The sequence below is a fragment of the Monodon monoceros genome, unplaced genomic scaffold (assembly GCF_005190385.1).
Source record: "Monodon monoceros isolate NGI ecotype Baffin Bay Population unplaced genomic scaffold, NGI_Narwhal_1 Super_Scaffold_12, whole genome shotgun sequence".
In the NCBI taxonomy this organism is placed as follows: domain Eukaryota; kingdom Metazoa; phylum Chordata; class Mammalia; order Artiodactyla; family Monodontidae; genus Monodon; species Monodon monoceros.
Window position 1 is genome coordinate 143,114,342 of NW_021703768.1, and position 24,452 is coordinate 143,138,793.

Here is a 24,452-nt window from a genome sequence, read left to right on the forward strand (position 1 = left end):
ACCCACATAACCCTTTTTATGGCAGGGAAAGTGGTGAGAGAGAGCTTAATCCCACAGTGGTGGTTTTTATCTGCTAAAGACCTACACTTTGAATGTTCTCTGGGAGTCAAGGTGCAAATGACTTTCCTGTGGAATGATTTCGCAAGAGTTCGCAAGATGATTGCATTTCTGCTGGGGTCTTATTGATTTTCTCATCAACAAGTAAGAAACATGGGTGTCCTCTTTGCCTTTCCCTTCATCCTCTCTGTCCAGCCCATGGTCAAGCCCTGTCCTCTCTTCCCTAGAAATGTTCCTGCAAAGTTGTCCCCTTTCCTCATTCACTGTCCTCATCAAGACGCCTGTCACCTCACACTTGGGTTTCTGCAGTTGCTTGCTAACTGGTCTTTCTGCTTCTTTTCATTCCCTCTTCTAGAGCACCTCATAGCCTGCCTGCAAATGAATTCCTCAGAACATTCCTCCCATCACGTCGTCATTCACTGCTCAAGGATCTTCTGTGGCTCCCACTTGCCTGCCGCAGGATTTCACCATTCCCTAGGACAGGCCCCTTTGGATCACACTTGCTCTCCCGTTCCCCTCACCCCATTCCTGGTTGCCTTCACCCACCACTCTGTCTTCCACTGATTGCTTCCAGTTCTGAGCCTGGTTTCCATTGAAACAGAGTTTCATAGTTAATTGCTGGTCGATGGGAGGCCAGGCACTGTGAGGGAACTGCACCTAAACAGATCTAGGTCCACATTTTTCTTGCTCACTTGGTCACTGGGTGACTTTTGATGTGTTGCTGGACTTCTCTGAGCCTCCGTTTTCTTATCTGTAAAATAAGATACCAATAGTGCCAATCTTACAGGGGTTTTGCAAGAGTTGAATGAAATGATGACGACGATGGTGGTGGTGATGACAGCTCACGTGTATTTTGTGTTTGCTTTGTGCCAGGCACTGTTATCAATATGATCTTATTTCTCACAACAAGCTATAACATAGGTACTGTTATTTTCAGTTTTGCAGATGGGAAAATTGAGGGAGGGACAGGTGAAGCTAATAAGTTCCAGATTCTCTCCCAGGTAGTCTGGCTCCTCAGCCCTCTTTCTTAACTACTCTGATATACCACCTTCCTTTCGTGAATGATCAGTCAGTGGTATCTGGTAACATAGGTTCATAATTCTTTACCTGAAACTCTTGAGTGCCAGATGCAATTTGGAATTCAAAATGGGGGGAATTATTAAAAAGTTATACTTGGCATATGCTATGTATCCTATAACACCCCAGTAGGGACTGGAGCAAAAACCCATCTCTCTCTCTCTGTCTCTCTGTCTCTCTGTCTCTCTCTCTCTCTCTCTCTCTCTCTCTCTCTGTCTCTCTCTGTCTCTCTCTGTCTCTCTGTCTCTCTCTCTCTCTCTCATACACACACACACACACACAGAAAAAACCACAAAAGCTGAAAAGAGATTATGGCCTTATAGTCATAAAACTATTAGCAATAATTATAATAAATGGTGACTGTTATTATTACAACTTTCATGACTCTTGTTTTACTTACAATCAAATGAGCTTATAGTAAAATGTACTCAGGAGTGTCTCTCAGTTAACTAATGGGGCTGGAGGGGAAGGAGCTTGTCTGCACCCTGTGTCACATGCTCTCTTCTTTTCCCAGTATGACTTCATGGAGCGTCTGGACGGGAAGGAGAAATGGAGCGTGGTCGAGTCACCCAGGGAACGCCGGAGCATACAGACCCTGGTTCAAAACGAAGCCGTGTTTGTCCAGTACCTGGATGTGGGCCTGTGGCACCTGGCCTTCTACAATGATGGCAAAGACAAAGAGATGGTTTCCTTCAACACTGTAGTCTTAGGTAGGTACGGGATCTCTGAGGTGATATGTCATGAAGGAAAGGATGGAAGTGTCTGGCTTCTCTGTTGAAGGCGCATCTTCCAAGGTGGTCCTACTATGTAGGGGACCAAACCAGCATCCTTAATTTAGCGTTCATAGTATCATCCACCTAAAACTAGCCCTGATTAAAATATGAATGCTACTTAAATCATGAAAAAGGCACTGTGAGTACCAGGGATTGAGTTGCAGTGAACAGCTTGGGTCCAACCACCTGGCTCAAGCCCTGGCCACACAACCTAGGCAAATCATTGGACTTTTGTCAGCCTCAGTTCCTCATGGTAAAACAGAACTAACTAGTCCCTCCTTATAGTGCTACTGCAAGGAGTAAATGAAATGTTACAGGTATAAATCCCTAAGCAGCCAGTAAATACTGACCATTTGTGTCAGGTCACAATTTTTCTCAAAAATCAAGGAAAGCTCAAAGTAAATTTTTTTTAAAAGACCTGACAAATAAATCAGGAAAAGGATATAACCATAAGAAAGAAATCATATCTTTGTTCCCACATTGGTAAATCTCAAAAAGCTTTAATTAAGCACTTGTCATTTGGGGTATGTTTTATAGCAGTCCTTTTTAGTAGCCGTTGGGGAAAAGCTAAGATTTTATCCAAAATTTCCCCTTATATGTGCATACAAACCTGTAAGAGGGCCACTATTTTGAGAATATTTCATGAGGTTTTCTAAAGCAAGCCCTAAGAATTTTAACAATCATATCACCTATAAATAATTTTCATAACATTTATTTTGTCATTAGGTTTTAATCTTCTTACTAATGATAATAACTGATCCTCTCTGAATCAGGGAAGATTGTTAGACCCATTTCACAGAGGAATTAACTGAGGTTCAGGAAACTGAGTCCCTCAAGGTCCCAGGATATGGAAGTGGTGGAAATGGCATGGACTTCTGGGCCTTATTCATTGCCTTTCTGCGACGCCATGTTGTCCCGGCAGCGTTTAGTTGTGGACCTCAAGTTTCACTAGAGGAACCTAGATAAGATGGTTGATCCAGGATTAAATCCTACCTTTTCTTTCCCACATCCTACCTGGGAGAGTCACTAAACTCCCTGAGCCTCAGATTCATCGTTTGTGGGAAGGTAATGACGATATCTCCGAAGGGAGGGATGATGTGACTTCACGTACTGAACCTGTCTGGAATGGAGCTGGTAGTCACTCGTGAAAGCCGATGATTTTTTTTTTTAATATTTATTTATTTATTTGGCTGCACTGGGTCTTATTTTCAGGATCTTCATTGCAGCACGCAGGATCTTTAGTTGCGGCATGTGGGATCTTTTAGTTGCTGCATGCAGGATCTTTTAGTTGCGGCACGTGGGATCTAGTTCCCTGACCAGGGACCGAACCCAGGCCCCCTGCATTGGGAGCGCGGAGCCTTAGCCACTGGACCACCAGGGAAGTCCCAAGCTGATGACTTTTTAAGAGCGCATCTTGTACAGCTGTTTTTCTATTGACTGCATGTTAAGAACTTCTCTGTTAGTTTCATGGATTGCTCTGAAGGATTCCCTGATTCTTGAAAGAGAACCTGAAATTCAGGTGGCAGCCACAACTTCAGAATGGTACGAAATCAGGTGGGATTTGGTATTTACCATAGCATTGAAGTTAATGCTTAGTCCCTCTGTTAAGGAAAGATTGGCCCTAACAGGGTTAGCCAAATGCTCCTTTTAAAGCAGTGCTTGGCATGCCAGAGCCCATGGGCCAAGTCTGGCCCACTGCCTATTTTTATAAATAAAGTTTTATTGGACCACAGCCACATTCATCTGTTGACAAATTGTCTCTGGCAGCTATAACAACAGAGTTGAGTGGTTGCAGTGGAGACAGTTTGGCCCATAAAGCCTAAATATTTACTCTCTGTCACTTGACAGAAAAAGTTTGCCAAGCCCTGCTCTACACTAATGGCATACACTTTGTATCAGGAAAGTCACTGGAGAAGTCTTCCACCGTTAGGGAAAGTTCCCAGGAGCATGTTATGTACCAATGAGGGAAAAAAAATAATAATGTAAAAGGATAAAAACCAGATCACAAAAGAAAGAAACTGGCAACACATTTAGAACTAGTTTGAGATGGTAAGATAAAGAACAATCTTTTTCTTAAGAGCATGATGGGAAATGATATCCTTTTGGTCACCTTGTGTGTTTTCTTAAAACAACTTTTTATAAATCTTTTTTTTTCTAATTTTTATCGGAATATAGTAGATTTACAATGTTGTGCTAGTTTCAGGTGTACAGTAAAATGCATCCGTTATCCATATACAGATATCTACTCTTTTTTAGATTCTTTTCCCATATAGGTCATTACGGAGTAGAGTAGCATTCCCTGGTGCTATAGAGTTGGTCCTTATTAGTTATCTATTTTATATGTAGTAGTGTGTACGTGTCAATCCCAACCCTCCAATTTATCCCCACCCCTTTCCCCCTTGATAATCATAAGCTTGTTTTCAACATCTGTGACTCCATTTCTGTTTTGTAAATAAGTTTATTTGCACCATTTTCTGAGATTCCACATATAAGTGAGAGCATGTGATATTTGTCTTTCTCTGTCCGACTGACCTCACTCGGTATGACAATCTCCAGGTCCATGCATTCGCCTTGTGTTTAAATGCAAAGACTTGATACACAGGACAGCAAACCCCACACACAGCAGCCGGCTTAGCTGGAGTCTATAAAGACTCAGTGGAATGGTTAATAACAAAAACAGTAACAACGGCACATCTATAGAGAGTTGACCATGTACTAGCTCCTGGACTTGGCCCTTCTGGGGTCTAGATCAGTTAGCCCACAGAGTAGTTACATGAGGTCATTACTACCAATATTCTGTTTTCCAGTTGAGGAAGCCCAGACTCAGAGAAGTTAAACAAGTTGCCCAAGGTCACACACAGCTAGTAAGGGGTGGAGTCAGGATTCAAACTCTCCCAGAGCCTGTGCTCTTAACCACTGGATTGCTTTGGATTCGAGCCAGATAAATCCCTTTCCCCTTCCACACAGCAAGTTGTCTGGGGGCCATATTATCTAATAATGGCTTCTGCCCTCCGTTGCCTTTATCCACATGGACACAGACAGTGGTAGTGAGATGCCCTTCCCCCAGGCCATTACCCTCATTCGCCTGTCGGAGCTGGGAATAGCAATTCTCCCCAGAGGATTTCTCTCGTCTGGACTGTAGCTCAAAGAGAAAGTCAGAGGTAATCTGCCTAATCGTTGGGCAGACATCTTGATAGAGCAATGATAGTAATTGGCCTGAAATGTAGGGAAAAGTGCAGTGTTTTATTTGGTTCAGAGATTCTCCCACACATATCTATTATCGGAACACACTCCATCAAGAGCAGCCAGGAGCGCCGAAAGCCCCTGTGATATGAAACAGGAGGAAGGATGTTAGATGGGTGTTGACCAGCCATCACACTAAATATACCTTTGACTCAGGGATGTCTTTTGTGTCTTGGAGAGAAGCAGCCTGCTTTCAGAAATGCGTTTCATCTCAGGGTACAACAGAGTGGCACTCTTGAAGCACGGTGCAGATTTCGGGGAGGCTAGCCTCCACTTGTATAAAAATCCAATTTCCTGGGTTAACTCTCATCACCTGCCCTGTTTCCTCAACAAAAGTCCAACCAGGTTGACAAAAAGGAAAGCTGATAAGATTTCAAGAGTAATATTTAATTGGGTGTTGGAAAAAGGGGACTGAGAGAGGTGAGCTCCTTCTATATTTCAGCAGTACTACATAATTGTTTCTTTCCTCAAAAACCGTAGAAATGCTTCAGAGACAAGACCTGGGCGGGGGGTGGCATGGTGAGAATGTAAATTGATACAGCCACTAGGGAGAACAGTATGGAGGTTCCTTAAAAAACTAAAAACAGAACTACCATATGGGCCAGCAATCCCACTACTGGGCATATACCCTGAGGAAACCATAATTCAAAAAGACACATGCACCCCAATGTTCACTGCAGCCCTAATTACAGTAGCCAGGACACGGAAGCAACCTAAGTGTCCATCGACAGATGAATGGATAAAGATGTGGTACATATATACAATGGAATGTTACTCAGCGATAAAAAGGAACGAAATCGTGCCATTTGCAGAGACGTGGATGGACCTAGAGACTGTCATATAGAGTGAAGAGAGTCAGAAAGAGAAAAACAAACATCGTATAATATCACTTATATTTGAAATCTAGAAAAATGATGCAGTTGAGCTTATTTGCAAAGCAGAAATAGAGACAAAGACGTAGAGAACAAACGTATGGATACCAAGGTGGCGGGGAGGTGGGATGAATTGGGAGACTGGGATTGACATATATACACTACTATACATAAGATAGATAACCAATGAGAACCTACTGTATAGCACAGGGAACTCTACTCATTGCTCTGTGGTGACCTAAATGGGAAGGAAATCCGAAAAAGAGGGGATATATGTTTACGTATAGCTGATTCACTTTGCTGTACAGCAGAAACTAACACGACATTGTAAAGCAACTATGCTCCAATAGAAATTAATTTTTTAAAAAGACCTGGGGAAATTGAATGAAGAATACTCTTCACTGCAGTTTTTGCTCATTTTGGATTCTCCCACCCTCTGGGATGCGTGCGCGTACACACATACATACACACACACGTCTACGATTACTTACCAAGGACCTACTGTGTGCCAAGCATTGAGAATACCTGGGTGATCAGTTCAGATCTGGTCTCTTCCTCATGGAGCTTGATGAGAGAAGACAGATAGGTAAAAAGACAATTATAGGAATTAGGGGAAGATAGAGGAAAGGGAGGGTACAAAACCCAGGTTGAGGGCAGTAGGGAAGGAAGACGCCTAGAAGCTAAATGTTTTCTAAACTGAGACTTAAGGATAAATACCTCAGCTAAAGGGCAAGGAGGCCTTCCAGCCCAGCACAGAGCCTATGCAAAGACTTTAGTCCTTTTCCCTGGGACTGTGGTAGCAAAGAGCTTCCTGTCTTCGATGCTCTGTCTCTGAGGATGTTAGGTTGGAGAACAGGGAGATTTCCACCAAAGCATCCCCAGACCCAGATGCTCAGTGAGAACCTAGCTCTACTTTGCTGTCCGAGTGACTTCTGAACATGCAAGCTGGGTGATGTCATGTTTCTGTTGAAACTTTTTCGCTTGCTCCCATTGGTCCCAGAATAAAATTTAACTCATCCACATGGTCTCCAGGGCCCTAGATGATCTGGGTTTCTCCAGACTCATCTTAGGTCGCTCTCTTCCTTTTTAGCTACCCTCCAGCCACGTGGGATTCAGTTCTGCCGTTTTCCACCTCAGGGCCTTTGCATCATCAGCTCTTCCTTCTGCCTGGGATACTCTTTCTTGCTTGCTTTTTTATTTTTTTTTATTTTTTTTTTTTTTTGTGGCCACGCTGCGAGGCTTGCAGGATCTTAGTTCCCCGACCAGGGATCAAACCTCGGCCCACTGCAGTGGAAGCACAGGGTCCTAACCACTGGACCGCCAGGGTATTCCCCTGCCTGGAATACTCTTCACCTGGCTGTTGCAGCTCACCCTTATATGTCACCTGCATAGAATAGAGATGCCCTCCCTGACTGTCCTTTCTCGGTAGCTTCCACCTCTTACTCCCCGTCACAGTGTCCTATTCTCTTCAAAGCACATATCACAATTTTTATTTGATTTGATAATTTTTTTTTGGCCTGTATTCTCTGTGACAGTGGAAGTTCTGTGAGGGCAGGGACTGTGTCTGTCTTAGTCACCAATGTATTCACCAATGTCTTGTAGGGTGCCTTGCATATAACAGTTGCTCAGTTAATAAAGTAAACCCGGGCTTCCCTGGTGGCGCAGTGGTTGAGAGTCCGCCTGCCGATGCAGGGGACACGGGTTCATGCCCCGGTCCGGGAAGATCCCACCTGCCACGGAGTGGCTGGGCCCATGAGCCATGGCCACTGAGCCTGCGCGTCCAGAGCCTGTGCTCCGCAGCGGGAGAGACCACGGCGGTGAGAGGCCCGCGTAACGCAAAAAAAAAAAAAAAAAAAAAGTAAACCCTATGTCAAGGACTGTGACAGGTCTGAGATCTCACCGTAATTGTCAGCTCACACAGTAGCCGGCCACAGTCTCATTGATGTTATCAGAAGAGGAGGCGCTCCTGGGTCAGAGACAAAAGACTTTATTCCTCGGAGCAATGTAATATCCACAGTATCAACATATGTGCCAGTTCCAAGCCCCAGTCCCCACAGGGCAACACAAACAGAGCCAGGTGTTACCTACACAGGCAGTGAGTGGGTTACATGACAGGAGAGAAACTCTGAATTTACTGTCCTTGAGTCTCCAAATGGGCGGTGAGCCTGCTCATTCTTTTCTCCAGAGGGAGACATTATCTTTATTTATACTGGATAGTAACTAAACTTGCCCTTTGCTCTGGAGACAGACACTGTCTCTATCTCCCAAGGCTGTTCACTGTACAGACAGCCTTTAAAAAAAGATAGTCCAGAGCTAAGGAGTCAGTGCCTCTGCTCATAAGACATTCAGGAACACAGGACACCCGTGGCAAATGGTCTCCTAACATCATGTGAAATTGCTTTTTGACCTGCAAAAGCAGCTACTTCATATGATTCAACCTAATGCTTTTTGAATGAAAGAAGGAACGGAGGGTGAATAGATGAAACAAATCGATAGCTACTTAGATGCTTCTCAGCCCACCTTTATTGTGCCAACCTCAGGGAGTTGAGCCTGCAGTGATCATTGTTAGACACTAAAGACATTGGCTTGGGAATTCCCTGGCGGTCCAGTGGTTAGGACTCTGTGCTTTCACTGCTGAGGGCTCGGGTTCAATCCCTGGTCAGGGAACTAAGATCCTCAAGCCACGCAATGCAGCGAAAAAATAAAAAAGGAGAAGAAGAAAATAAATTGGCTCGATACTGATTTTGAAAAAGCAGATACACTGATTGAGTTCTCCTAGTGCCGGAAGCCAACCACACCCGGATTCTGGCAGAAGAGAGCTGAGAAGTGAAGCACTATAGAAAGAAAGCACTACGGCGTGGGTTGGTTTTTCAGTCCAGAGTGGGAATAAATGGGAAATTCGGTTTAAAGGAAAACCTCCCTTACCATTCACAGGTGACTCCATTAGGGACAATTAGACTTCCTAGTCTTTCATGCATATCGCCAAGCCAATGTCCCCAGCTCCCCAAGGACTGTGTCATGTCATCTTTGGGGCATAGTGGCTTTTGATCATCTTAGTAATTTAGAACCTGAAAGTCTAAATGTGTTTATTTGAATGTAAGGCAAAATTAGGTTAATAATAATCATAATTTTAAAAGAGTATGACTCCTTCTGTGCAGACCCAAATCAACATGAAAAGATTCCAGAATTATCCCTTTGAAGGCATTACTTGAGAGTACACATAGCAAGGTAAATCACGAAATAAGATGGCTATACAAGGGTGAACTAATTGATTTTCATGAAAAATAAGATCTGCAAAAAGCTAGGCATAAAAGACCTTTTGTACCACCCCAAACCTACTACTTCATGAATCCCCAAGTCATGCCAAAATTGATCAGTCTTACGTATTTCGACTTCTCTTTCTTTAACACAGGGGATTTTTTTACTCTGTAAATCTGAGATCAGGAGCCACCACTGTCATTTGGAGAATCACTCTCTATCCCTAAGGCTAAAAGCTGATATCCCACATCTCAGACCAAATCTCAGATTGACAGGATGATACTGGGGCAGGGTGGGGCTTACAGTGTTTAAAAACTTGCCAGCATTCAGTCTTGGAAAATTGTAGTTTTTAAATCCAGATAAGTAGTTTCTTTTGAAAAAGCAAAAAATTGCAGCAGTATTAGCCCCATATTCCTGCCTGGGCTAATCACACGGAGAGCAGTGGTTACATCCATGCGTTGTTCAAGTTGCCCTAGTCCCCACCCATCCCTGTTCTCCTCCTTCACTCACTTCTCCCTACCGGTCCTCTGTAGGCACCTGAGGTTACTACCACTGCTCCTGAAAAACAGTGGATGGCTGACTATTAAATTGCTTCACCAGCAGGCAGAGAAAAAAGTAATTGTTCAATTTCTCTCTTTTTCAGATTCAGTGCAGGACTGTCCACGTAACTGCCATGGGAATGGCGAATGTGTGTCCGGGCTGTGTCACTGCTTTCCAGGATTTCTAGGAGTAGACTGTGCTAAAGGTATTTACCACCGCTTCCCTGCTATGACTGGAAAATAGAAAATAGGCTTCTCAAAAAGGGGTGGGAGAAGGGGCACCAAAGTAGCCTCCCCAGCAAATTCCACTGGGATATCTTGTAAACCCGTGCATGCTACACGTCCTAATGCTTTGGCAAAGAGTAGACTTCGACGTATGACAACTGGCCAATATACCTGTAAGAGCAGGGCAGGGATCCTTGCCATTGAGGTGTGCTGAGAAGAAAGACTTGCTAAAAATGAGATGGTTAGATTTCCTGTAAAAGCAGAAGTGAATTACCATCACTCCTTTCTTATAATCATTAACGTCCATGAAATGGAAGATTAAGCATCTCAGGGTTAGTAAATTTCATTCATTCTGGCCAGCTATGCTCTTAATCTGGGGAGTGCTCTTTATCTTGGCTGAATTGGTTTTAAATTGTATTATTAATTTATCTACACTGCTTTGCACAGGATGATGGGGGCCCTGGGATTCTTGGGGGGAAAGTATTATAAGAAAGAAAATGACTCTCACAAGAACAGAGGACTTAGGGCTGCCTGCCTAGCTAGCAGGAGACCTTGAGCCTGACCTTCAAGCAGTGCGATCAGAGGCGAGTGCAGTGGAGAGCAGACTTTCTCACACTTCTTAGACATGGTATGTGCGCACACACACACAAGTATACATTCTAGATAAATACAACCGTAAAATTAAAATGAGACTTTCACAAACAGCACTTCATGTTTCTTTTCTATTCTGTACCGTTTCACTTTTTATAAATGAAATACACTGACTACGCTGATTCCCCACCCGCCAGTGAGTCTGAAAAACGGTGATGGAGAGGTTCCAGGCCCTTGCTCAGGAGTCAGGCATTCCTGGGTTCCAATCCCAAGCTCAGCCATTCAGGATCTCTGTGATCTTGAACAAGTGATCTAACATTTCTGAAGCTCCGTTTCCTCCTCTGGGAAAGTGGGGAATTCCTTCCTAAATTCATTGTGAGGATGGAATGCAAGAACACACCCCAAGCTCTTAGCAGAACATACTGTGAGCCCTCGGAGGGTTTAGTTTTACCATCTTTTATTTACATAGGTCATAGTATATTTACTTATACATTCATATAATATTTTCATCCTTTTCTGTGCTTCTCATTAAAAGACCATCCTACCTTGACGTTCTGAGAGAGAGGCAGTCATTAGTCAAGCCGCTCTGGAAAAGCTAAATCACAATGGCTTGGGGAAATCGTATTTCAGATACTCACAGTATTTCAGAGATTTGCGATGCCCATCCTTCTGAATGCTGACTGATCAGTGACTAGGACTCTTTTAAGTGCCTGAAGTTCTGGATTTGGTTGCGCGTGTGTGAGACTCATTCCTAGATGACACCACCTATGGATACATTCATAAAGGTTTGGTAAACCTGCCAGACACAAAAGGAGAAGAGAGCACGCAGCCACCGGACCGTTCCCTTGGCTGCTTTGCACCTTGGCACGCTCTGCCCGGGGGCACGTGGACACGTGCCCAAGCAGACACTGGAGCCTGGTGTTCCTCGCAGCCAGCCCTTTGCTCCGGTTCTGAAGGGCTCTGTTGAGGCAGGTAGGTGACACCCTGCCGCACGGTTGCCATGTACTTTTCAGAACGAAGGCTTTAAAGGAGGGAAAACCTCAGTAGCATTCGAATGGCTTTCCTCGCGTAATCTAATTTCCTAGGAGTGAAGGCCTTAATGAGAGGAAGGACAGAATAGTCCTTTTATCTGTGGCTGCAAATGGGCTGAGCCCTCAGCTGCAGGGCCTGTGAGCTGTAAATGTATATTAACACTGACACACATCAATGTATTATTAATCCCCAAAACCGTGTGTGCTCTGACTGCACATCCAGGGATCAGCCTTTCAGCCCTAAGTACCCCGGCCATTTAAGAACTCTTCACTCTCGATCCATTTGCAGATGAGCGTCCATTCTGCATTATGGATCTGTAATGGGGTGTGCATTTAGCTGCTTAAAAGGCCTCTCGGTGTGCGTTTTGCATTTACCACCTGTACTGTGGCCAGGCGCACGCTCTGAGCGTGCATTAGCCATGGTATATAATTGATCCTCACGAAACAAATATCGAGCGGCTGTTCAGAGCAGCTCCTCCTGCACACTCAAAGCTGTTCCTGAAATCGGCCTCTGAACTTGTATATTTTAATTCAGCTGTTGATGCCTACGGCGGACAAACTTGAAGCGTTTAGAGATTAAAACTGCTTTCTCCTTGTTTCCCCATTTATTCTTGGCAAAGTTGGCTTAAGGATGTCAGGGGTAAGCTTCTACCGCTTTGCCCTAAAGACGTTGCTTCCTCAGTATTTTTGAAATTTAAGCTACTTCATGAACGATGACGGTGTTTGGAAACCCTCTAAACCCTTGTTTCCCACACTTTGCTCTTTCATGTACCACCTTTATGTTTGTTGCCAAATTCGTGGGCCATCAGAATTTTTATTTCCTTCATATATTTCTTTGAGTCTACCCATTCGGTTTACACAGATGAATTTATTTTAAAAGGACTCGGGTCAAAATGAACAGTTAAAAAAGAGAAAATTGGAATCCCTTGCAATAAATAGGAGATGTTAGTGCCACCTTTAAATCTACTGAGAAAGGAGTATTTCCCTTTTATAAAAAAATTTTATTGAAGTATAATTGATTTACAATGTTGTGTTGGTTTCTGGTGTACGGCAAAGTGATTCAGTTTTATATTTTTTTTCCATATTCTTTTCCATTATGGTTTATCAGAGGATACCGAATATAGTTCCCTGTGCTATACAGTAGGACCTTGTTGTTTTTCCATCCTATATATATACTAGTTTGCATCTGCTAATCCCAAACTCCCAATCCATCCCTTCCCCACCTCCCCCTCTGCCTTGGCAACCACAAGTCTGATCTCTGTCTGTGAGTCTGTTTCTGTTTTGTAGATATGTCCATTTGTGTCATATTTTAGATTCATGTAAGTGATATCATATGGTATTTGTCTTTCTCTTTCTGACTTACTTCGCTTGGTATGTTAATCTCTAGGTCCATCCATGTTGCTGCAAATCGCATTATTTCATTCTTTTTTATGGCTGAGTCATATTCCATTGTGTGTATATATATACCACATCTTCTTTACCCATTCGTCTGTTGAGGGACATTTAGATTTTTTCCATGTCTCGGCTATTGTAAATAGTGTGCTATGAACATAGAGTGCATGTATCTTTTTGAATTACAGTTTTGTCCGGATATAGGCCCAGGAGAGGGATTGCCAGCTCATATGACAACTCTATTTTTAGTGTTTTGAGGAACCTCCACACTGTTCTCCATAGTGGCTGCACCATTTACATTCCCACCAACAGTGTAGGAGGGTTCCCTTTTCTCCACACCCCCTCCAGCATTTGTTATCTGTAGACTTTTTAATGATGGCTGTTCTGACTGGTGTGAGGTGATACCTCACTGGAGTTTTGATTTGCGTTCGAGAAAGGAATCTTTGCACTGCCCTGAGCAATCAATCCCAGTCAGCTTCTCACACATTCATTTCACATCAAGAATCCCCAGATTGGGTCCTACTGTATATATAGCACATGTGAAGCAGCCTGGCTCCCAGATAAATTCAAGCCTTGAGCATCTCATCTCCTAAGTATGGGCTCCTGAAAATAACAAAATTCACTACCTACACCTGTGTGATATAGTGAGCACCCAGTAAAAATAGGCACACAGATTTAACTCTACCAGCTTCAAATGGGTAAACCTAATGATTAGCTCCTCGTTTACTTGTGGTCAGTTAAGCCTCCTTTTCGGATAGTTTTAACAACAACTAATAGTTATTACGTATTAAAGATGTACCAGGCATTGTGTAAGTACATAATACATACTATCTTATCTGTTCTCATATCAACAATGTGAGATAAATCCTATTTTAACCATCACCCCCCCAATATTTTAAGCTTTTTATATTAAAAGCATTTTTGTCTTGCAGTCAAGTTGCAAAAATGCACATAGAGTTCCCAGAGTTCACTCAGCTTCCCCTAATGTCAACATTTTAAATTATCAAAGTTCAGTTAGTGAAACCAGGAAATTAACATTGATCGATGCTATTGACTAATTCACAGACTTGTTTCCTATTTTGCCCTTTTTTTTTCTGGTCCAGATCCCACATTGTGTTTAGTTGTCATGTCTCCTTAGTCCCCTCCAGTCTGCGAGGGCTCCTCTCTCTCTTCTTGTCTTTCATGACCTTGACCGTCTTGAAGAGTACTGGTCAGGTATTTTTTAGCTTGTCCCTGGATGCGGGTTTGTCTGATGTTTACTCGTGATTAGATGGAGGTTATGCATTTTTCACAAGATGCTATGCCCTCCTCAGTGAGTCCTATCAAAGATGCATTTCTGATCTTTAACAAGAAAAAGATTCAAATGGGGCTGTGTGTGTGAGGGTATGTGTGGTTGCGGGTGTGAGCGTGTGTGTACCTTCCCCTCACCCCTCACGCGTAAGGCAGAGATGCTTGGGTGGCCGTATCCCGTTGGTCCAGCACAGTCTGTCAGTGACTATGACACATTGCTACTCACAAACAACTTTTGGGCCCAGGAAGCTCGTAGGTGTTAGCAGGGAGTGACCTGGAGCAGCCAGGGTGAGGTAATCGAGCTAGCAAGTGCAGAGAGGAGAGACAGCTGGTCCCGAGGCCCCTGCTACCCTGAACAGTGCATGCCATCTCCCGGCCGTGGCCCACAATCATGTCCCTTCTTTCTTGATAAAAGCCCTTAGGAGGTCCCGAGCCCAGGTCCACCCGCATCACAAACTCGCATTCCCCTTTGTTCCTGCACTGCCAGCTGTGCCCAGGATGCCTCGGGTCTGCCAGTTTCTGCTACTGCAGGCAGCCGGCACACTCAGGCCCTCCTGCCAGAGGGAGAGTTCGCCACATTCCCATCACATCCGAGCGGCCGGGTGTATGTCCGAGTGACAGAAACACGGATTTACTCTCCTGACCTCGTGCTGCACCTCCCGTGCCCTCAGATGTGCGGTGCAGACGACAGCTCCTTGTCTCCTGCTAAACCTGACAGTCTGCATCAGGCATCTGACGACATCCCCGCAGTGAATGGAGGAAGCAGTCGGCATGAATTTGCAGGGCATTCATTCCTCAGCCCCCACCAAACCGGGGGCTCCGAGGGGCTCAGATGTCAAAGTGGAACTGACCCTCACCCCAGAAGAATGTATGAGGGTTCTAACACCTTGTTCCAAATCAGTCAAGGGGACCAAACTTATTCGTGCATCCAGCAAACGCTTATCATATGCCTGCACTAAGCACCAGAGATACAATGATGGGCAAGAACGCCAGGGCCTGCCTTCTGAGAGCTTCCCGTCTGATGGATGCACGTGATAAGTAAGTGGGAAATGGAAGCCTAAGTCCAAAATGCTGGGTTGTGGGCTCTGAATGCTATTATAGATGTTATTAAGGAGACGATAAGGAAGCTCATGAAGCAACGAAGTGTGGATCTATGAAAATAGTCAATTAGAATCGGGGAACGTGAAGAAAATTCCACGGGGGGAGAGTCTAGTAAAGGAGCTACACTAAATAGTGTCTTCTAGCATAGAATTTCATTAATTGTTTAATGCAATAAACAATCTGTTCAGATTCAGAGCCTGAGGAGAGATGGCATTTCTTTCCCTATAACTCGTACCATTTTCCATCAGGTGCCCCTCTTGTCCAGCTAGAACCGTGCTCATGATTCAGTTATTGTTTAGTTTATGTTTTTTTCTGTTATTACTAATCCCCTTGCATGACTTTCTCATTACTATACTTCTATGCTATTTGCTGTGGGCTAGATGCTTTTTAACTCCGATTCCTTTTTCTTTCATTGACTTTTATTGAAAGGTCTCTCAGTGACTTAAGATGCTTCCTTGGGTCGCGTGTAAAGCAGCTTTGCCTTTCAGAAGACATCCAAGGCTTCTGACGATCTTGTTTTGACACTGGCTTCTCAGATGGCACACTTGGTGCTGAGCTTAAGGCCCCAACCTGCAGTAGAAACTTAACACACCAGAGCCTTCCTCGTTCGGTAATCCGTGTTTAATAGCGATTAGAAACGACAGTGCCCGCTGCTGATCAGCTGTCAGGGGCGGCCCAGAAATGCCACGGCCACGGGAACGTGAAGTCTTCTTTCTGGGGGGGTTGGTCTCCGCTCCTACCCGGTTTGTGTGGAGCCTTGAAAAGACAGAATGGGGATCTTGCCAGTTTTCTCCCATTACCTGGCAAACGTACCCACTACTCAGTCCTTCTCGGCCAAGTGCTAGCACAAAAGTCAAATCATCGTCATCGTCGCCATCGTTGCTGACATGTATCGAGTTTTTACTATGAGCCAACCACTGCACCGAGCCACTGCATAATTATCTCACTGAATCATTAATTGTCCTATTTTATAGATGACTATGATCCCCTTTGACGGAGGCGGAAAATGAAACACAGAGAGGTTCAGTGACATGCTCAAAATCACTCAGCTCAGAAGCGGTATTACTAGGATTCAAACCAAGCAGTTTGGCCTGCCCTCTTAACGCTAGACCAGCCATGAGATGGATTCACCTCAGAAGATGTGAGGTGTAAGGAAGACGTGCTTTGCAAGTTTGTGTGGCAGTTGCACACTAGGATTTGGGTTTGAACCCCAGAAAGCTTAAGGAGAGGAAACTAGGGTTTACCAGGTAGAGCGTGGCAAAGCAGGCATTTGAAACAAAGTCTGTCTGACATCGGAGCCTGTTGCTCTGAGCCACTGTCCTCCCAGCCCCACAAGCTGGGACATCCTATCACCTCCCTCATCTTATCATTTGCCAACTCCTATTTCATCGACCTTCAACCCATTGTTCTCCTATCCTCACAGCCACTGCCCTGTTCACTTGGCCACCAGCTCTCCCTGATGGCATTTCTCCTACTCACCACCAGTGGCGTTCTCCCAGAGCTCTTAGGAGCATGACACTGCTCTCCCCAAACACCTACAGTGGCTCCCAGTTGCCTCCCACAATGGTTGTCAATCTTTGGTTTAAAGACATTTAGCTGGGGAGATTGTTATAAATGCATACTCCCAGGCTCTTCCCCCATGCCAGCCGGTTCTGAAGCAGTAGGACTGGTGTGTAGCTCAGGCTCATGCACATTTTTAATTATCCTCCAGTAGGGCCCTGATGCTGGTGGTCAGGGGCCATAGGCTGAGAATAAATAACATATTTCTTAGAATGAGGTTCAGGGTCTTCCATGATCTGAGCTCCTTTGGCACCATCTCCCACTAAGTCCCATACACCATAGATTCCAGCTACTTGTCCCTCATAGACACCACGGCCCTGCTTCTTCCTCTCTACTCATGCCATTTTCTTGGCTGGAATGTTCTCATCCTTCCCAAACTTTCCTATCAAACTGCTGCTGGTCCTTGAGGACCAAGCTCCCAGGTCACCACCTCCCTGATGCACCCACAGAGGGAACCCTGCAGTCACACAGGACTTGGCGACACCTTAGCAGTGGCCCTTCATCCCGTGCCATGTTCTAGCTGGGGGGGGACATCGGTTTCTCCCACTGGATCACAAGCTTCCAGCCGTTTTCTTTGTATCTCCCTGCACCTAGTTTGGCACCCAGGAGATAGTAAGTGCTCTCTAAATGTCTAGGGGCTTGAATTTAGGGGTCAAAGATCATACAGATGAAAACATTGCTGGGAAATGTACAAGACAAAGTGAATGCTAGGAAACAAGATTCAAATTTGTTGGATTAGTCACACAGGGATAAGTCAGCCAACACCGAGACACAAATTTCAATGAAGGAAGGGAGAGAGCAAGTGAGGGAGGGGAAATGGAGGAATGAAGTAAAGGAGGAAGGAGCAACAGTTTACAGAAAAGAAATACCATTTGTTCTGCAGTTTACCTGCATCCTCTCAGAAGGACAAAGCTATGAAGAATGGAAGCTGCAGAGTTTGAATTGGCTAGGTTTGAATCCATGCTCCTCTAGTTAACTGCTCCCATTTTAGAAAATTACTTAACCTCTCTGGGCCTTTGTTGTCTCATCCATAAAATGGGGGCAGTAGCAGTACCACCTGATGGATTGCCGTGAGGACTAAAAAGTAAATGCGTGTAAAGCATGTAGAACCATGCTCGGCACGTATTAAATGCTCCATAAACATTAGCCAGCATTAATCTTCACAAGCCTTTGAAATCATTGTTATTATCCCTATTTTACAGGAGAAACAGAGACTTAGAGAAAATAGGCTACTTGCCGAAGGCCACACTGCAGGCTAGATTTTGAGGCCATGTCTGTCTGACTCTGAGGCTTATGGCCCTAACTTGGTTTTCCTAACTTGGCAGGAAGATCCCCTAAAAGGGGGGCAGTGACCACTCACTCTCAAAGCCCTCACAGACAGCGCAGCCACCTGACTCTCCTGGCTGGCTCCACTGCCCGCCCCCCACCCCACTGCTTTCCCGTCTCCCCCTCAGTTCCTCCCCTTAGTGGATGTCTGCGCTCAGGAGAGAGATGACAAGCCCTTTCATCCCCACCACCCGAGAAATGCTTTCCTCAGAGCCTCCTTTGCAAAGGTGTAGGGGTCCTCTCCACAACCCGAGAAATGCTTTCCTCAGAGCATCCTTTGCAAAGAAGCCACTTTCCCCTTTCACAGCTGGCCTCACCTCTCTCAGTGAAAGATGATCAGATCCCACCTGTCCTTCCTGGAACCACCTAGGATGTTCCTTCAGACCCTCCATCTTTCACACCTGTCTTCCTCTGCCACCCCAGCTGCTCCCCGCAATCTCCTGTAATGCAGACAGGCCAGGGGCCATGGCTGCTGCCCACAGGAGCCATTCCACGATCCATTGCAGTTCGAGGCTGAATCCCACCTCTCCTTCGTCCCACCCTTGACCTGAGAAAACGTGCAGGAATTCCTTGGCAGCAAGAACCCAGGAGGTGGGGTTTGAAGCCAAGCCCTTGGTTCGTGCTTTGCAGAAAGTGTCTCCACACTTGGCGAAGGCACCTCTGCACATATTCAGCACAAAGTGTGTGACGGGCCCTGTGCAAAGGGTTTAACCAGAGTGATCTTGTGTCATCCTCACATCCTGCATCGTTATCATCCCCATTTCACAGCTAAGGAAACTGAGGCCCAGAGAAGTTAAGGTACTAGCCCAGGTATGGCTTTAGAACCCTATGTATCAGAATCACCTGTTAACTCACAGCTTGCTGGCTTCTCCCCACCCGCCCCCCAAAGTTCCTGATTCAGTAGGTCTGGGGTGCTAGCATCAGCCCGGAGTGCTTGTTAGATATCCAAACCCTCAGGCCCCACGCCAGACCCTCTGGATCAGAATCTCACTCTCACGGCATCCCCAAATGACTTATGCGCGCATCCAAGTCTGAGTCTGGATGACGTTGCCCTTGGACTCTGCTCATGTGGCCCAGAGAGATCTGAACGGCAGCAGCATTACCGCTTTTATCTTACTTCCCCCCAGCTTGCCAAGCAGGTGTGGAGGATGCCTGCCTCCCCAGTTTGGAAGCTGCAGTGCCCTTTATTTGGTCCCCTCATGTGAGTCCATGCCTCTAGAACGTGGCCACTCCCGCTGTTTCCCAGGCTTGTTGCATCACCAAACATAAATCACTTGGCAGGACCTACCTCGGTCAGCCCTCCCCCAAGTCAAATCGCTTCTGAGACTAAAAACTTCTTGTTTCCCTTTTAAACTACTAGATAAGTTGCGGAACAGTCTTACAAAGCAGAGTGCCTAACCCCGGAGAAACTTGCTGTAGGTGTGATGCGTACAGAGGTGGGGAAGTACTCCAGTTTTAGAAAAACAACTTCCGTATTGGGGAAAAAAACCAGTCTTTAGAGAGGTCAGCTGGGATGGGTGCTGGGAAAGAGAGTGTTTCCCCCCTCGTCTCTTTATGATGTGATGATTTGGAACAATTTTCTCCTAATAAAAATAATGATAATAGAATCAAATCTATAGATTTCTTATTATGTGCCAGGCATTGTACATGGCACTTCACAGACATTATTTCATTTCATCCTCTTAAAAACACCATGGGTTTTTCATCCAGAATTTTTGTCCCATTTTAAAGATAAGGAAACTGAGGTGAAAAATAGTGTCCATAGTTACACAGCTGGTAAAAACGAAGGGAAATTCGGGCTAACTCATAAGCCTACACTGCCTGGTATTGTTCTACCTGCTGGGGAGACGGCAGTGAATAAACAGACCTTCATGTCTTGGGGGAGCTCCCACTCTTGTGGATAACGAGACACCAAATAATTTGCAAGCTGGTCTCAATGCTTAAAGCATAATAAGAATGAAAAGCTACTTCAATCTGGACTTGAGCTGCAAAAAGCTTACTGTGTACCCTGAACATTTTAAATATTCATTATATAATTAATGCTGTTCAGTCACACACACACACACACACACACACACACACACACAAACTTAAACTTTTTTAAGAACAGCTTAAGCACTTATCGATTGAGAACTTTTATAACTCTCAAAATGGAGGCATCCCCATATCTCTACAGGTATTTTAAATGAGTTGAATTAATCATAGGCTTAAAAGTCTCTTGCGATCTTCGTTAACTTCCCTGGGTTTAATTAAAACATCTGTGCACTTTTAATTTATCGATTCATCCAACTCATATGTCATGTTTTTAACACACCCCAGCATGCTCTGCATCATTTTTAACCCGATTTCCACTTAACTAAAGCAATTAAATTCACCCCGGATTAATTAAAGCATCCATACTTTCGTGCTTAAGTCAGCCCGTGCTTCTTTCCCCACATGGCTCCTGAATGTCAGAGATCTGACGTACCTGATGAGTTTTTCGTCCTTGTGGAAATTCTTCCCTGAATCACTTCCTGGCTTATTAATATGCCATCTGACAGAACGGGAATGAGGAAGTGGGTGCACCTGAACTTTGGCCCTCTGAGCCAGGGACTGTGCCCCCGTCTGTCAGAAGCATCCTTTGCTTTCCTCTCTTCACGGGGCGCCTGCTGGATCTTGTCCCACTCCCCCCGAGACCAACTAGAGTGTCTGAGTGGTCCAGGCAGGAAGGTGGTGGGTGGCTGTTCTGGTCAGAGGCAATCATCGTGAACAGAATGCCTGGTGATCTTTGCATTTATACTTTCGTCATTGCTCCTTAGTTCTGCTTTCCAGCCTCCTCACTCTTCCTACAAAAAACAGTCCTTTCTTGTCCTGACCATTGAATAGGGAGGGAAAACTGAGGCACCAGCGTCGAGAGGCTTCACCGTTGGGCATGGGATGCCAGACAGCTCTTCAGATAGGGACAAGTGATCCCCCTAGAAACTAGTTTGGATTTCTGCCCCTACCCACCGTGACAGAGCCCGTTTCCCCTCAGCCATGGCAGTGTTGAGGGTTATCAGTCTTTTAGATTTGTTTTGTTGTTTTTTTGTTTAATTTTTTAATTGAAGTACCGTTGATTTACATTGTTGCGTTAATTTCCGTTGTACAGCAAAGTGATTCAGTTGTACATATATATATACATTCTTTATTTATATTCTTTTCCATTATGGTTTATCATAGGATATTGAGTATAGTTCTCTGTGCTATACAGTAGGACCTTGTTTATCCATTCTGTATATAAAAGCCTATAGATCTTTTTAAATCTAAGTCAAGGATTATTTCTCATTTTTTTATCTATACTTATTTAATGGCTAATGAAGCTGAGAATCTTTGCATACTTTTATTGGCAGTGTAAAATTATATTTATATGTCCTTTGCCCAGGTTTTCGTTTGTCTGTTTTTATTGATTTGTAAGAGCTCTTTGTGTATTTCATACATCAAACATTATTCTGTGAAATATGTTAGAAGATATTTTTTCCCAATGTTGCTCATCCCTCAGTTTTGTTTAGGGTGTTTCTTTATCATGTAGAAGATTTAAATTTTAAGTGATCAAATCTGATCTTCTTGGTTTCTGGAATTGATGTCTTTTTTATATATCCCACTCTCAAGAAAATAAAATTAGTCTTCAATATTTTTTCTAATACTGTTGTAGTTTATTTTTCTATTTGGATCTTTAATCTGTATCGGATTTATTTCTGAGTATAGTGCGCAGTAGAGGTCAGACTTTATTGTCTGCCAAATACGGTGCCTAACACCGCACTGTAAGATGTTACGGAAAAACCCAAACGCACTTTCAGGCCAGCCCCACAGACTGTCAATTGCAAGGATGGAGCAAGAAGCAAAGCTCGCCTTTCGTGACTTCGGCTTAGCACCAAGCTACGTCCGCAGTCTCGAAAGACGATGGGACACCAGTTTTGGTTTCGAGGACACTGAACTTGCTTTGCCTCACCTCCACGATCCAAATATTATATCCTCAACTGCTTCAGGAGACTCAAGGCATCTTTGTTTCTCTGTCCCTTTTCCCCACCACCTAACCCAGCTACTAGCACACATTAGCTTCTTCATAAGTGTTCATTGACTAACGGGGATGTGAGGCAACCAATTGTTAGTATGATTTTGACACTTTACCCAGAGTACTAGGTTCAAGTATTCTCAGTTCTCTTTTCCAGAAGGGTTTTCTATCAGATTTCGAATCATTTTTAAAAGACACCTTATTTGTTTTCTGTCTTTTAATTTTATTGAAGTGTAGTTGAGTTACGATGTTGTGTTAATTTCTGCTGTACAGCAAAGTGATTCAGTTATACATGTATATATTCTTTTTCATACTCTTTTCCATTATGGCTTATCAGGGGATACTGAATATGGTTCCCTGTGCTATACAGTAGGACCTTGTTGTTTATCCATTCTATATAAAATAGTTTGCATCTGCTAATCCCAAACTCCCAGTTCGTCCCTCCTCCACTCCCCTCCCCCTTGGCAACCACAAGTCTGTTCTCTGCGTCTGTGAGTCTGTTTCTGATCTGTAAATAAGTTCATTTGTGTCATGTTTTAGATTCCACGTATAAGTGATATCATGTGGTATTTGTCTTTCTCTGTCTGGCTTACTTCACTTAGTATGATAATCTCTAGGTCCGTCCGTGTTGCTGCAAATGGCATTATTTCATTCTTTCTGTGGCTGAGTAATATTCCACTGTATACATGAACCACATCTTCTGCATCCATTCATCAGTTGAGGGACATTTAGGTGGTTTCCATGTCTTGGCTATTGTAAATAGTGCTGCTATGAATATTGGGGTGCGTGTATCTTTTCAAATTATAGTTGTGTCTGGATATATGCCCAGAAGTGGGATCGCAGAATCATATGGCAACCCTACTTTTAAAAAGACACATTGTTTGAAAGTCCCTCCGCATATCTAGCCCAGCCCACAAATGACTTGTCAAGTTGCAGGCATTTTTCCCTCTGTCTGGCTGGCTGGCTGGCTGGCTGGCTGGGCCTCCTCAACCCCCTCTACCTTCTCTCCAGGTAGTATCTGTACTGTAAGCTCCAAGTAGGTGGGACCCCTTTAACTTAAAGCAGCAGACACAGGTGGCTTGTCCTGTTACTTCCCGCTGAGTAAATAACACTGACAATCCATTTCATCCCTTACAGAGAACTTTGGGGGGGAGAAAAAAAAAAAAGCCGCAGCTTGATCATTAAAATGGGCTTTACACCATTTAGATGAATCTAAAGCCTGTTAACTTGTCAGTCCTTAGTGGCAGTGGTATATTTTTCTTCTGCGCAAGTCTTAGAGCCTCCATTCACTAGATTTAGTAAAACAGGAATAGTGACTTTGTGCAAACATTTTAATTAATTTTAAATAGGAAGTTGAATGTACAATGCTGTGCTCCTGGAAAGCCTTAGGAACAGGGGAGAGAGACGGGGACATAAAACTTTCCACATGTGATTCCAGAACCATCTCCCTCCCACAACCAGAGAAGACTAGGGGAAGAAAAAGATGATGTCTTTCTGTGGTGGTGGTCGTGTGTGTGTGCCTTTGAGACCTACTGCATTTTTAATTTTATTAACCCTTGAAGTCAGTCTGGAGATTCAGTTTGGAATTTCGTAAGGGAACATCCGTTAATTACAAACCAGGTGTCAGCTACTGTTTTGAGTCCTCAGGCATTTTAGCACACTTAATGTTCCCATCACCTCTGAGAGAGAATTTTTTGATGGGGAAAGTGGGTCTCAGAGAAGTACAGTGATCTTGTCAAAATCCCAGGGCTGGTAAGTGATGGGTCAGGATTTGAACCCAGGTCATTCTGGCATCGAAACCCTTATTCTTTCCACCTGTGTTCCATATCACTTCCAGGCAGGTGCAGTCAGAATTGTTTGTCCTATAACCTGTCATTAAAAAAAAAATCTTGTAGATTTAGTGATAGTAAAACTATAAGAAAAGTTATTAATGCAGGAGGTCCCCACCTCACGCAGCCTCTCACATGAGAACCAAGCTGAGCCTTACATACTGTGATGCTCTGGGTTGAGTTGTGTCTGAGGATGAGTCAGTTACCCTGAGGGAAGGAGTTCTCCGTGCAGGTCAGCCCAGTGACCACTGGAAGGCG

At 44.3% G+C, this 24,452-nt stretch overlaps 1 protein-coding gene across 6 annotated transcripts in view; it reads left to right on the forward strand.

The window, feature by feature from the left end:
- Positions 1–24,452, forward strand: part of TENM2 (teneurin transmembrane protein 2) — a 1,209,082-nt gene that overhangs the window by 1,015,473 nt on the left and 169,157 nt on the right. For all 6 annotated transcript variants that reach the window (XM_029218183.1, XM_029218182.1, XM_029218184.1 and 3 more), the window contains 2 exons: positions 1,649–1,844; positions 9,924–10,025. In XM_029218183.1, the coding sequence (XP_029074016.1) occupies positions 1,649–1,844; positions 9,924–10,025 (298 nt within the window). The remainder of the gene's footprint in view (positions 1–1,648; positions 1,845–9,923; positions 10,026–24,452) is intronic.